General features: G+C 35.6%; 1 protein-coding gene across 1 annotated transcript; it reads left to right on the plus strand.

Moving 5' to 3' along the window:
- The first annotated feature begins 4,634 nt into the window (after positions 1–4,634).
- LOC18429065 (Cytochrome c oxidase biogenesis protein Cmc1-like protein) lies at positions 4,635–12,943 on the plus strand. Its single transcript, XM_006838358.4, has 3 exons — positions 4,635–4,873; positions 12,401–12,548; positions 12,714–12,943. The coding sequence occupies exons 1-3, from the start codon at positions 4,819–4,821 to the stop codon at positions 12,778–12,780; spliced, it is 270 nt and encodes an 89-aa protein (XP_006838421.1). The 5' UTR covers positions 4,635–4,818; the 3' UTR covers positions 12,781–12,943.
- Positions 12,944–14,064: the final 1,121 nt, after the last annotated feature.

The following is a 14,064-nucleotide window of genomic DNA, read 5'->3' on the forward strand; positions in this document are numbered from 1 at the left end:
CAAGATGCATGAACAGGAGAAAAAAAATTGACTTCAAGTTTTGAAAATAGTGTATTTTGTAACATAATTATGGACTATCAATTTTTAGGATTTTCATAGATCTATCAATCTACACTATTTTTTAAGCTTTAAACTTTATAAATAAATATAAAAATATATCTTAAGGCTATCACAAAGATTTCTAATATTAAAACCACATTTCTTGATACTATTTGAAGGTAGGCTCTAATTTGATTGTTTACAGCCTAGGCTCTATACAAACCGCACCCTATATGTATTATTCAATAATATATATATATATATATATATATATATATATATATATATATATATATATATATATATATATATATATATATATAATGACACTATTTGGCTCAGGTTTGGGTTGGGTCTACATAGACTTGGACCCCACCGAGTCTAATTCTTGGACCCATACCTGAACCCGAGTCGGATCTGAATGTTGGGTTGCCGTCCATTGCCACCCCTAGACGTCGATACAAAGTATGATTGTTGTATGAACAATCAACCCGGGTGATATATCTAGTAACTCAAGTGTTTAGTGCATCGATTTAAAATTTAGTATGACACCAAGACGCATGTACAAGCATTAGATAAATATAGAAAAGTATATGAAGGGATCATTTAATATAGGGAAGTTATAATTACTCTTGTCTTTCATATTTCAAATCGACCGGTTGTATGTGTGTCATTGACTAGACTCAAAGTTCAAAATAAAATTTCTTTAATTTTATGACACACGTTAAGCCAACAAATTTGAAATCTACCAGGTATTAGCAATTGTGACTTCTTTGTAACAAAGATAAGTAGTCTCATAGCATACAATCCCATAAATATAATATACACATGAATCATAACATAATTCTAAAATATAAAAATTCAAAATTCAAAGCCTAAATACATAAATGTTAAAAATTTAAATATATTATTTATAAGATAAAAATTAAAAAGGTATATTCTTATTTTTTTGCAAAAGCAATATTTTGTATAATGCGTATTAAACATCTTCCATAATGCTATCGGTAGAACCATTGAAAAATTTGACATATCTACGATGCAAGTTTGAATTCAAAAAATATAATTTAAAATTTAAAATATAACCACAATTAAAACTTTAGTAATATGATAATAATAAATACATATCATTACTATCATTCAGGCTTTATCCCAACTACTTGTGGTCGGATACATGAATATTGTTATGTCATTCTGCTTTATCAAGGACCAAACCCCTAGTTAGACTATAAGTCATCATATCTTTTTTCACTACTGCTAATCATGTCTTTATTGGCATTTTACTTGCCATTTTAGAGCCTTTCACTCGAATGAAATCACCTCTCTTAACAAGTGTTGATTTAGGTCAACATTACATATGTCTAGACCACCTAAGATTATTTTCCCTCATTTTATTACCCATTGGAGCCATCCCTAAGTTCCTTTGAATCACTCATTCTAAATTCTATCCTTGTTTCTCTTGTCACTCAGTCATCTCAAATCGTTATTTGAGTTGTACTCATTTTATGATTATATTGTCTCTTGACCATCCAACATTATGTCCCATAAAGCATGATATGTCTAAGAGTTGTTGTATAGAACTTCCCCTTTAGTTTCACTATATGCAATGATCACATAAGACTTCGGAAGTACATATTCACTTTATCCACTCAGCTCTAATTTTATACAAGATTAATTATAAATTGAGCCCATATCTCTTTGTTTTAATAAATGTTATTCTTTCGGTCAATAATTTTTACTTTTATTCCTTATTAATGATCTAAAATACCCCTTGACAAAAGTAATGTATGAGTAGCCTAACACAATCTTTCTTTTTATTAGTCCCTTCAGCATTTAAAATAGGAAAAAGTTTATATAAGGAGGTAACCTTATAATGTAGAACTACAAATGTGTTGGGTTTATGTTGCTTTTAAAGGCTTTATGAGTGTTTGTAACGAAAAATTTTGATATAATGGAACATAAACTCAGTGGGAGTGTGGTTTCTCGAGACCATACTATACAAGCAGTGTTTGTAGATACCGATATATGCTTGACAATCTAGGCCAATCGGTTGAGAAAAACCCATGTTACCTGGGTACGAAGAACAAACTGATGATGGTTCATAGGTTAGCTCTTGATGAGGTCGGAGAACATGCCCGGATGAGTGAGTCGAGGGACTATGCAATCCTTGTGTGTGATGGTGGCCTATAGAGACGGGGGCCAAAATCTCATCTATGTATCATCATATAGCATGCATATCGATAGATCGTTTGGGAAAGCCAGAAATCCACCTTTTAGGGTGAAGCGTATGCATGTGCGAGAGACCAAAATAAAGTCTTGGTCACCTTGATTCATCTCAGGGGAAGACCTATAATCCACAGACCGAGATTGCGACCCCTTGGCTCTTCAGTCAGACTTTGGTAACCTACTAATGAGCCCCTGCTTGGACTATGGGTTATGGGAAATATTGGGTTGGTCTGATAAAGCAAGTGTGGTCCGTAGTCTACAATTGAAGGTAGAGTGCCTCATGATTATTAATTCAATTCTTAAACCATATGGATTCATTTGCCATCAAATTAATTTAAGTATGTTTGTTTTATGATAATGATTATTTTAAAATTATTATTTGAGTTTTTATGAACTTTTGGATATTTTATTTATAATTTTTAGATTTATAAAATTATAGATATTGATTTTACAATGTTTTAATATTCACTATAAATTATTTTGTTAATTTTAAATACATAAAAAATAATAATCATGGGGGCCCATTGTGCACATGGGCCCACTATGTTTTCTAGAAGGTGGGGCCCACATGTGCCTCCCATGGGTGGCACGCCCCACCTCTTACTACTTTCTATTTGATGGAAAGTTTTGTTTTGTGGTCCATGAGACCTTATGTTTTAGTAGCTTTAAATTGTGACATGTGGTCAAATTATGGATTGAGTATGTATTGACCATGTATAGACTTAATATGGAAGTAGATATTGACTTGATATATTTTTGATAGATTTTATGGAAAATATGTGTAGAGATGTCCTATTTTATGGAATGCACAATATTTAATTAAAATTAATTTAATTATTTTCTATTGATGAGAAAATGATTTAGAAAAAAGGGATAAATATTCATGGACATTCCATAATATTGATAGCCCATCTATGGAATGGATGACTCAGATCTCTCACACCACAAGTCACCCATGATCGACGGTTCATATTCAATTTCATATAAGAGGCAAACTATGAGAAACTCTAGACCTAATTTTCTCTATAAATAGAGGACCGCCCCACTTCTATACTTTACACACAAAAAAAACCTCTCTTCTCTCTCTCTAGAGGGGTACGTCCCAACCCTAGGCTCTATACTTTCTCTCTCTCTTATAAAACCTTTCAAAAAACCCTATCAAAAGGGCACAGTCAACCTAAGGGGCACGCCCCAACTGGTAGAGATATCCTTCTTTCTTTTTATTTTGTAATTAAGGGTTGGGTAGAAAGAGATGCTTTGAATTAGGCATTAAGGGTTTGAGCCAAGGTAGCTAGTAGAGATATCCTTCTTTCTTCTTATTTTATGATTAATGGTTGGGTAGTAAGAGATGCTTTGAATTAGGCATTAAGGGTTGAACCAAGGTTTAGGGTTTTGAGATTAAGAGGGGTTCAAAATTCCATAAAAGAATAGTTTGGCCGAAATTTATTTTTCCCAGTCCAAGATTGAAGCTAGATTGTCGATCACGCGCTATCGGATGGTGGTGACTCGGTGTAGGGTATAATAAGCCCGATTGAGGTAATATCCGACACTCTTCTTTTTGTTTATTGCAATCTTATCTTTTACTCTCAAACATAGTGCATAGCTGTTTCAATGACATCAAGTTGTTAAGATCTTGATTTTATTGTTATGTTGATTTTATTTTGAAATTTATCTTGTTGTAATAAATACCACCTATAAGTGAAATTAAAAAGAAAAAAAAACTTATTCCCCGATAAAAAATCATATAGGTCTTTCTATCATGATGCATCTAAAAAATCCATCGAAAAAGGTAGTTTTAATGTTGAAAAAACTTTTGATTGATCAACTCGACATCGAGATGTATGACCATGAAAAATAAAAAGATTTTAAGTCTAAAAAATAATGCATTTTACAACATATTATCTACTCTGTCCATTTTCAAGATTTCATATGTTTATAGATCTACTTGATTTTAACCATTTTTGAAATTTAAAATTTTATAATTAAATATAAAAAATACATTTTAAGATAATTCTAAAAATAATTTACATTAAAATTATATACCATGATAAAATTTGAAGTGCACCTTACCTCTAGATGCATCCGTATGCCAACTGCACCCAAAATAAAAGAGATCTTTTGTTTAACCAAGGTGTAGAACCCTATAATTTTTTCACTTTTTTCAACTCATGGATACACTAGTATAACTGGGCACGTGCGTGCATTTGTTTTACGAGTTTTAAAAACAATAACAGTGGGTCATCACCCTACGTATAAAGAGTTGGATGGTGATCGCGTGATTGTAGTCTGTAGATTTGAAATTGCGACAATGTTTTGGTGAGACCACTTCTACCGTTCAGGATAATAATTTTACGGTTATGTATTTGTACTGCATCTTGTTCAAAGTGTATGTTTTCCCATGCTTGAAAGGTCACAGACTTGCGCTTAAGAGAGAGAGAAACTGGTCGAAGCATTTGACTGGGGAGAGAAAAGAATTTAGGCCTTGGAGCCGGAACCTGCGAGGGATTCCTACTTTTAGAGAGAGAGATTTAGAAAGAGAGAGGCTGAAGGCTGGGAATGGGGTACATTCAAGAAGCGAGAGAGAATCATGTAAAGAAGAAGGTTGAAGAAGGTAATGCCAAACCTGTAAAACCCACCCTGCTATTTCTCTATTATTTCCACATTGAACTCAATTTAATGAGAAAATCACTTTGTTCTTAGAGCTTCTATGACTTTGTGTAGCTCTCGATTTCTCTGGGAACAAACTACAACTCAGACTGTTACTTCCTTTTAATCGCAACTGTAATCCCAGTCTAATATTTGCCCCCAAATGAAAACATCTAGTTTCTCCATTTTCCCCATTTTTTGGTCTTCTTATTTTTATATTGGGAGTCTCTAGAACTGGAACTGGATGGTTTGGGTGTGTTAGGAAAGATGCATTTGTTTATGTTTTTCAATTTTTGTTTATTTCCTTACGGTGAATTATAATCTCTCTTGGACTTAGTGGCTGCAATGTGGTTCTCTTACTTAGCTAAATTTTTAACTAATCGATTACCGGTTTTATTTCCTTTATGATATTTCTCAACCCAGAGTCTCACCTTATCAATTTCCTTTTCATCATTCAATAGATGATGTTGCATGCGGTACATTATCTGATGGCTGCTAGTAATGAAGTTTATGCAAGTTGTACAAAAAACAGATAGTAGAAAAGGATCACCTGCGAACCGTGGATTACTTATACATATATTGTGCAACTGTTATCTTGGAAATTTCAGGTTTGGGATTTGAACTCGGCGCGTAGTGTTGTGATCATCAGATCTTAACCAAGCAAGCCTTAGCCCATGCCCTATATATATTGTGCCTGCTGTTAGAACTATTAGTTTTCCAATTTGAGGAGATCATAGAATGAGATGAAAGTTATATATTTGAGTCATATACTATTTTTAAACTAGTAATGCCTAAGTATTGAGCTCAGATTGTCTAGCTATCTGCTTTCTAGTGATGAAATCTAAAATGGGTTACTTCATTAGCATATTGAGCAGCTGATGCGAGAATATCACTTGGCAGAAGCTCATCTATATCCTATATTTTAAAAGAATTTTAGTTTTATGGTTTTTCTTTTTTGCGACTCTCTCACATAGGGGTTATTCTAATGGCTTGGGGTTAGATAATGAGGAAAGAGACAGGATTATCTTGTTATTTCCCTTTTGGGTTAATTAGTTTTCTACTTTTCTGGAGAATTAGTTGATTAGGGGAACTGTAGGTTTGGGTTATAAAGCAAAGTATGCAAGCCATTAGAATAATCCCAAACACATTTTGAATGCTTGGCCAACCAAACAGAAGGATGGGTAAGGGTGATGGTGGGTGCTCATGATGTGTTAAAAGATGAAATTAGGATGGATGTACAGAAGTTCAGATCCTTTACTGTGTCAACACCTATTTGGGCAAGGTTATGGGACGAGAACTTGGCACACTAGCTTTAAGTGAAGATAATGGTTTAGGTTAAGTATGGGATAATTCTTGGTAGAGCGACTGAGGGGTTGCTGATGTGTTGCTAGGACAATTTGAAGATAGCTTTCTCATGGCGATCCATTTTCCTTAATCTGAGTGGATGAAGTGAGCGATGAAGAATGGACAATGGATAAGGATTATTTGAAAATATTGAAAGACTTCAACAAGGTTTGAATTGCATCCCGCATTATTCAAATGAAGGAGGAGAGCTTTGACATAAGATAAAGTGTGTGATCGACCATCGGCCGCCATTGCGATTGGATATTCTTTAGGAATTTCATTCTTCTCCTAGTGAAGGTCATTCGGAGTATTTGAAGGCATACAAAATGATATTCCAATCCTTCTTTTTGGAAGGGAATGAAGCAGGAGATTAAAAGGTTTATTGAAGAATGTGATCTTTGCCTAAAGAACAAAGGTGAAATGGTCACCTATCTGGAATTACTATTGCCACTCCCAATACTTGATTATATTTGGACAAACATCTCCATGTACTTCATAGAAGGGTTGCCAAGTTCTCATGGAAAAAATTTGATCATGGTAGTGGTTGACAAGTTATTGAAATCTGCCCGTTTTGCCCATTATCTTACCCTTGCACTGCCTTGACCATTGCTCAAATTTTTGTAGATCAGAGTTTTAAGTTTCATGACATGCCACAATCCATTGTTTGTGACACATATGGTATTTTTATAAATAAATTTTGGCAAGAGAGTTTTTTGAAGTGAAAATTATGGATATCTCCCTAAAATGTGCTTTGTAGACACCCAACCCTCCATGCATTTCATATCACACCATTAACCCAATTACTGGTTTTCCTTGCTTTTACCCCCTAGTCAAAAAGTTAACATGCTGAAGACTAAAATATCCTTTCAATCCTCTCTCTCTCTCTCTCTCTCTCTCTCTCTCTCTCCCCCCACCCGATCTCTCTCTCTCCTTGCATGATGTTAGTCTCTCTCTCCGCGAAATCTCTCTCTCCTGGCCAGATCTCTCTCTCCCTGCCCGATCTCTCTCTCTCTCTCCCCCTACCCGATCTCTCTCTCTCTCTACACCCGAAATGGGAAAATGCGGTCCGACACAAAAGTGTGCCGGACAGGTAGTGAGGCTTGTGGCATTTGAACCCATAATCGCTTTTTTTCATTGTTTCTCCCACGGTCCGGCACATTTCTTGCTCGAGTGTGGAAAAACAATGAAAAAAGCGATTCTGCACAAAAGTGTGCTAGACCGGATTTTGGCTTCAAATTCTAGAAGCTTCACTACCGGTCTAGCACACTTTTGTGCCGGTCCACACTTTCCCATTTCAGGGGAGAGAGAGAGACAGACAGAGAGAGAGAGGGTGGAGAGAGAGATATTGGGCGGTGGGCAAGAGAGATATATCGGGCAGAGAGAGATCTGGTGGGAAGAGAGAAATATTGGGTGTTGGATGAGAGAGAGTGAGAGAGGATTGAAAGGGTATTTTGGTCTTTAACATATTAACTTTTTGACTGGGGGTAAAAACAAGGAAAAACAATATTTGGGTTAAGAGTTTGATATGAAAGGCATTGCGGGGTCGGATGTTTACAAAGGGTATCCATAATTTTTCCTTTTTTCAACTACAGGCATGCAACTTAAGATGAGTATGGCTTATCATCCATAGACTGATAGACAAACAAAAATGAAAAATTGTTACCTGGAGACATATTTACGTTGTTTTGTTGGTGATAGACCAAGTATTATGTAAGATGGTTATCATTTAGCAGAATGGTGGTATAATACTGCATTCCACCTTGCGCAAAGATGACACCTTTTGAAGTGGTTTATGGCCGACCGCCACCATCAATATCAGATTATGATCCCAATTCTATCAAGGTTGATCGAGTTGATAAGGAAATATGGAATCATGATCAGATTTCAAAGGCCTTGAAGAAGACCTTCATGTTACTCAACATTGTATGAACCAACAGGCAGATCATCATAGGTTGGAATGGGAGTTTTATGTAGATGATTCTGTCTGCTTGTGGCTTAGACACTATCAACAGACCCCTACTGGGGAATATGTTGTACACAATCTCTCTTCTAAGTTTTGTGGGCCTTACAAGATTGTTTAGAAAATAGGTCCCGTGGCCTACAAATAGAACTGCTAGAGGGGACAAGTATTCATCATATTTTACACATTTCTTGTCTCAATAAAAAGGTTGGACCACATCATACAGTTCAAACTATGCTTCGTGCCCCAACTGAAGATGGTGTCATGAAGATTGAGCCGCTGCTATCTTGGCCAGGAGTATGGTTAACCACAATAATCAGGCAGTCATTGAGGTACCAGTCCAATTGGCTAATATGGCCCCCAGGGATGCAACTTGGAGCACCTCTACTGGATTCAACAACAATTCCATATTCTTGACCTTTGAGGACAACGTCGATTTCCAGGGTGAAGGGATGTTACATCTCTCCCTCAACGTCTTTCCAATATAGGAAGGACGGATTATTCCGATGGGTTTTAGTTAGATAAATAAGGACACAGTGAGGATTTGCGTGTTATTTTCATGTTGGATTATCTTTGTGTGGGTTAGTTCTCTATTTTCAGGATAGTTACTTGGTCTCTTGAACCGTAGATTTTGGTTTAATATTTGTACCATAAAAGCAAAGTATGTAATTTCAATTGGTAATGAAAAACATCTTTTATTGAGCAAGAGCTATATTGAGAACCCCATGGAGTGGCAGTTTTTTCAATAAATGAGAGTCATAGATTTCTCATTTATACTTGTCCTTTTTTTTTTTTTGAAGCGATTTAACTGTCTTGCACTTGTCCTTTTTCATTTCCCAAGTGTCTTTTTTTTCTAATCAGGCCATCCATTTCTTCAGACCTGTCATGGATGAGCTATGTGTTTGAAATCTGATTTAGTTAACAAATATTGCCATCACATCAATGAAAACTTCAATGAACGGTTAAAATTGGCGAATTTCCAGATCTTTTGGTTTAGAAAATCTTAGGTTAAACTAAGCACAATTTTCCCGGATCCCCAGAATTCCAAACAGATTTAGACAAACACATTATTTTCCAAGGTCTTAAAACCCGAAATGGATTGTTGATCACACACCCACTGTAGTAAACTGGATCGGCCATCCAGAGAGGTTGAACCAGGTGAAAAGCAATAAAAAATAGTATTGGCGGATCCATCCCCTGAATCTAATCCGAATCGGTGATTCATGATCTGGATGACTGGGTCTAACTAGGTAGTCAAAGGTCCAGCTTCGACACCCCAGAATTGGAAACTCTCGATCGAGATTCCAGCTTCTATTTGCCGAAGGACCCCATGCACTTCCTACCTTCCACTTTTATTTGTTTCATAGCAAGATTATTTATTTTTGTCTATGTGTTGTTGCTAGGGCCATCAATATGTTCATTTAAATGTTATCTGTTAAGTAATTTTTCCATGGTGAAATACACATGCGTGAAAAATCTTATTAGAGTGCAGACTTTATTGTCATCATTTATTGATTCCATTATATAAATCTGTTGAAACTATCAGCATCTGGAAAGGTTTGATCATGAATTTCTCTCTAGCAATCTCAAACAGCAACTTTCTGCAGTCCTCTATTGACATTCAGAGCCATGGGGATCAAACTACTAGAGAAAAGAAAAATTTGATATCTCTCAACCATTTGGAGTATTTATTGGCGTATCCAATATGTAATTCCTTGGAGATTTTATGATGATCCTATAGAAAAGAGTGCCACAACAGCTTTCCCTTTCACATGAAATCAAAATTTGAAGTCCCAAATAGTGAGATTTGGGTGTTCCTCAAGGTCCTGATACAATGTTAATATCAAACGCTGCGGCCTAAATGATTTTATGAAATAGTGAAATAAGCCAAACTGGCTCATGCATGAGCCACTAATGGAGCAAATAGCTTTACTACCCCTTAACTTGGGGGACTCGGTGGTTGGTACCTTATATACAATAGAAATTAGGAAGAGTTTCATTCCAAACCCGAAAATTGACCTGCCACTATTCAAAAAAGAAAAAAGAATAACCAGCCCCATTTTGGTAGAAACAACAAAAACCCATGCTTATGTTTTTCTCAAAAAATCCTGAAAGTTTTTTTAATTAAATTTTGGAGTATAATATCATTTTCTTTGGTAAAAAAATTATTTCGAAGAGTTCTCTACCTCTCTCTGTGCTCTGGTTTGCTTCATCATCTCCATCTCCTACTTTGGTTGAAGCACAAATAATCCCAATAGATTTCAGAGATCAAATACAGAGGGGTGGAACCATGAGGCAAAAGGATAAATAATTTATTTCTAAAAAGTCTCCCTCCTCTCTTTTCCCAAATGGAACCATGACCCTGCTGTGGTTTGCTTCAACTTCTCCATCTCCTGCAGGAATTGAAGCATAAATAATCGCAATAGATCTCAGAGATCTTAGGGCGAAAACATTAGATAAATCAAACAAAAGAAGAAGTTCAGTATACAATATTCTTCATAATCAATAAAGTAAAACAAATTTTGCATATATACTATTTCTATCATCATCATCATCATCATCATCATCATCATCATAATCACCATCATAATCACCATCATCATCATCTGAGCCTTATCCCAACAATTTGGGGTCCGCTAACGAATCTTGTTGCGCTGTTCCACTCTATAAAGGGCCATATTCAGTTAGACCATAAGTCACCATATCTTTTCTCACTACCTCCATCCATGTCCTTTGGGGCTTTCCCCTTTCCCTTTGCCTTCCACATGAACCAAATCACCGTTCCTAATAGGTGTTGTTCTAGGTTGACACTACACGACCACAACACCTAAGTCTATTATATAATTCTAGAAAACAAACCATTGCTACTAAAAAACATTAGAAATCAACAAAGTTCCATAAACACACAAAAGAAATCATAATCAACCAAGAAAATTCTAACAGTTTCCCATAATTCTTGAAACCTAACCGGAAAAGACCCCCGAAACACAAATAAAACCACAAGTTTCAAACAACTAACCTCATTGTGAGCATTACTATGGTACACATTCCTAAGAAAATTGTTTCTCTTTCTCAACATTTGGATATCAAAATGGCCATCTGTTATAAAAGCAAGGACCAACCTGTGTAACCTATCGAGCGCAGAGTGAGTAGCTATGTGAAAGAACAGGAAATAAGAATGGTGGATTTGGGGTGGGAAGCATTAATCAACATATATCTTGGAATTTTCCACTCTGTTCATCGGACCAGCCATTGGAGCCAGGATGACCTCTCATTATCTTGCAAACCTGTGAGGGGAATCGCGATTTCTGCAAATTAAAATGAGAGATTTTTTAGAGAGAGCTGACAATTTCTATGGTTTCAAAAAATTCAGAGTCATTCCTTTCTGTTTTTCAATTTCCTGTCTTAATGTTTCTCTCTTTTCTCATTCTCTCTCCACATGTGTTGAGAGGAAACCAAGGTGAGGACTGAAAGTTTTGCTAGAGGTATTCTTTTCACAATAGAAAAAGGTATTTTTCTCCAAAATTACATTAAAAAAGACATGGAGTATTTTTAGAGTAAAAAATAAAATATCGGGTCTTGTTGTTACCACCAATAGGGCTGAGCGTTTGTTCTAGGAATGGTTATGGTCTTAGGATGGGATATAATTTTCTCTATAAATTAAATGACTGAATATATCTTTGGATCACATAAACAATAAGAAATTAGTGAATGCTTTTGAAAGTCCAAAGTCCAGACTATGTCTGTACGTGGATAATATTTATGTATTTGATTATATTGAACTGCTATTTATTTGGAGTTCTGTCTCGGTTGTCCGGATTCTGTTCGCTCAGTTTTGCTAAGGCTGCTATAAATGATTGGGTCATCTGGTTGCCAAAATAATGATTTTAAAAGTATTTAGTCAAGAAACGAGCTCAGTTTTTTTCTTTGTTCTTTTTGTCTTCCTGGAAAGTGAGCTTAGTTTTATATATGTTTTAAGTTGAGAAAACTTTGTAATCTGATCGAGTGATAGATTTTCAAGGTACTGTATTTTGGGCTTAAATAAGAATTTTGCATATTGTAATTTGTATGTAAAATAATATGGAGCACTTTGGATATCTGGTATATCTCGTACAAATGCCTTTTATGAAAAGAGCACGTGGTATATTTGGTGATGAATGGCATGTAAATATCTTGCAAATTTCCCAGCTTTACGAAGCAAAATGAAGCAGAAGGCTCTTAAAGAATGTGATCGATACATGGTGAAGTATGCTGAATGCGCTTCAGGGAGAACTCTATCTGTAGTTTGGCTCTGTCGACAACAAGCAAAAGAACTGAATGAATGCCTTCATCAATAGTAAGTCCTAGATTGAAGCCGTTCAATTCACTACTTGGATTAAAACTAGTGCATATTTTTTCCTTCCACATTTGTGCATGAAGTGCTGCTTTCCTTACACATTTGTGTATGAATTGCATCGTGTTCTTCAATAGATGTTACGTTCTCATGGGTTTTTGCTGGCAGCACCAATGACTCTGTTTTAGAAGAGATGAAGAAAGAGTATATGCTTGGGCAGAATTCTAAGGCGTGAGTTTCTGCTGCCCATACATGGCATCCATTAAGGTCCATTTTGTAAGAAATGAAGGTATTATTGGGTGGTGAAATCTTGGCATCAATTTTGTTTACAGAAGTTTCTCATTGTGAAACCCAACTTGAACAAACAGGTTAAGGAAATAATACAATCATCATTTCTAGCTGCTGTTTCACTTGCTGCTTGAGTGTACCTATTCGTTTGTTTCTTTTATTTTGCATTAAAGTCGCATGAGTATTTGGTTGATCGCATAATTCTTGTAACAGTTTCTGAAGATGTAAAATAATGCGACTGCCATCTCCTCTATTCTCAACTTAATTTTGGTCATTTATGGAAAAGAATCCCACATTGCTTGACCACCTTTAAATGTGATTGCTTTGGTTTTGTTGTCTGTATGATTGTGGGGGATCTCATTGATTTCCCTGATCAAAACAATCATGACAGGGACTGATAGAACTATTAGAAAGTAATTTTTTTTTTGAAACTCAAAAACATTTGTTCATGAATGGGTGATGTCTTATAAATGAGCCAGATAAAAGGATTGATAATTAAATTGCCTCCTATGTATTTTCTTGAAATTTCACTGCAGTAGATCCGGTTCCAAACTTTCTTTTCAACATAGGAGAGCTACGTAACTTCATTAGCATTTACATATTCAACAGAAGTGTATCATGGTCCATATGGTCATGACAAGAGCATGATCATAGAGGTTTATGACCATCCATCCAATCACTAAGCCGATAGTGATGGATAGACGAAGTGTGGGGTAGAAAGGCAATAACCCTTGCAACCATGATATCATAACCGTATGGATAATACGATAATTTTAATTTTGTTTTTATTTATTTTCAAATGAATGAATAAAAATACGATAAATCAGGCTCCTCTTCCAGGTGAAACTCTCTTTTCAAATGGTTATGTTTTCAGGTGTTGGGAATAATTGTAATTGAACAATTAAATCATCACCCTCTCTTCTTTGTAATCCTTAAATTATGGAGTAAACAGCCATGACAAAAAATTCATAATTCCCCTACAAACTGCCTAATCCACTTTGAGTCGCGGTTTCATTGGCATAATATTGAAAACATGCTTAGAGCTTCCATGCTCCACTCTCTTTCGGCAAATCCCTCGTAGGAAAGCAGAGGAACTTATTGGGGTCCTCATCCAAGATAATTCCCATGGATCGGAGGAAAATCAAAGTTAAATACGAGAATACCCTCTTTTATGGGCAAGCTTTCCATGCTTTCCCTATAACATAAAACTTATATACTTTTCTTTATCCAA

The sequence above is a fragment of the Amborella trichopoda genome, chromosome 4, assembly GCF_054954075.1.
Source record: "Amborella trichopoda isolate Santa Cruz 75 chromosome 4, AtrichopodaSantaCruz75HAP2 v2.0, whole genome shotgun sequence".
In the NCBI taxonomy this organism is placed as follows: domain Eukaryota; kingdom Viridiplantae; phylum Streptophyta; class Magnoliopsida; order Amborellales; family Amborellaceae; genus Amborella; species Amborella trichopoda.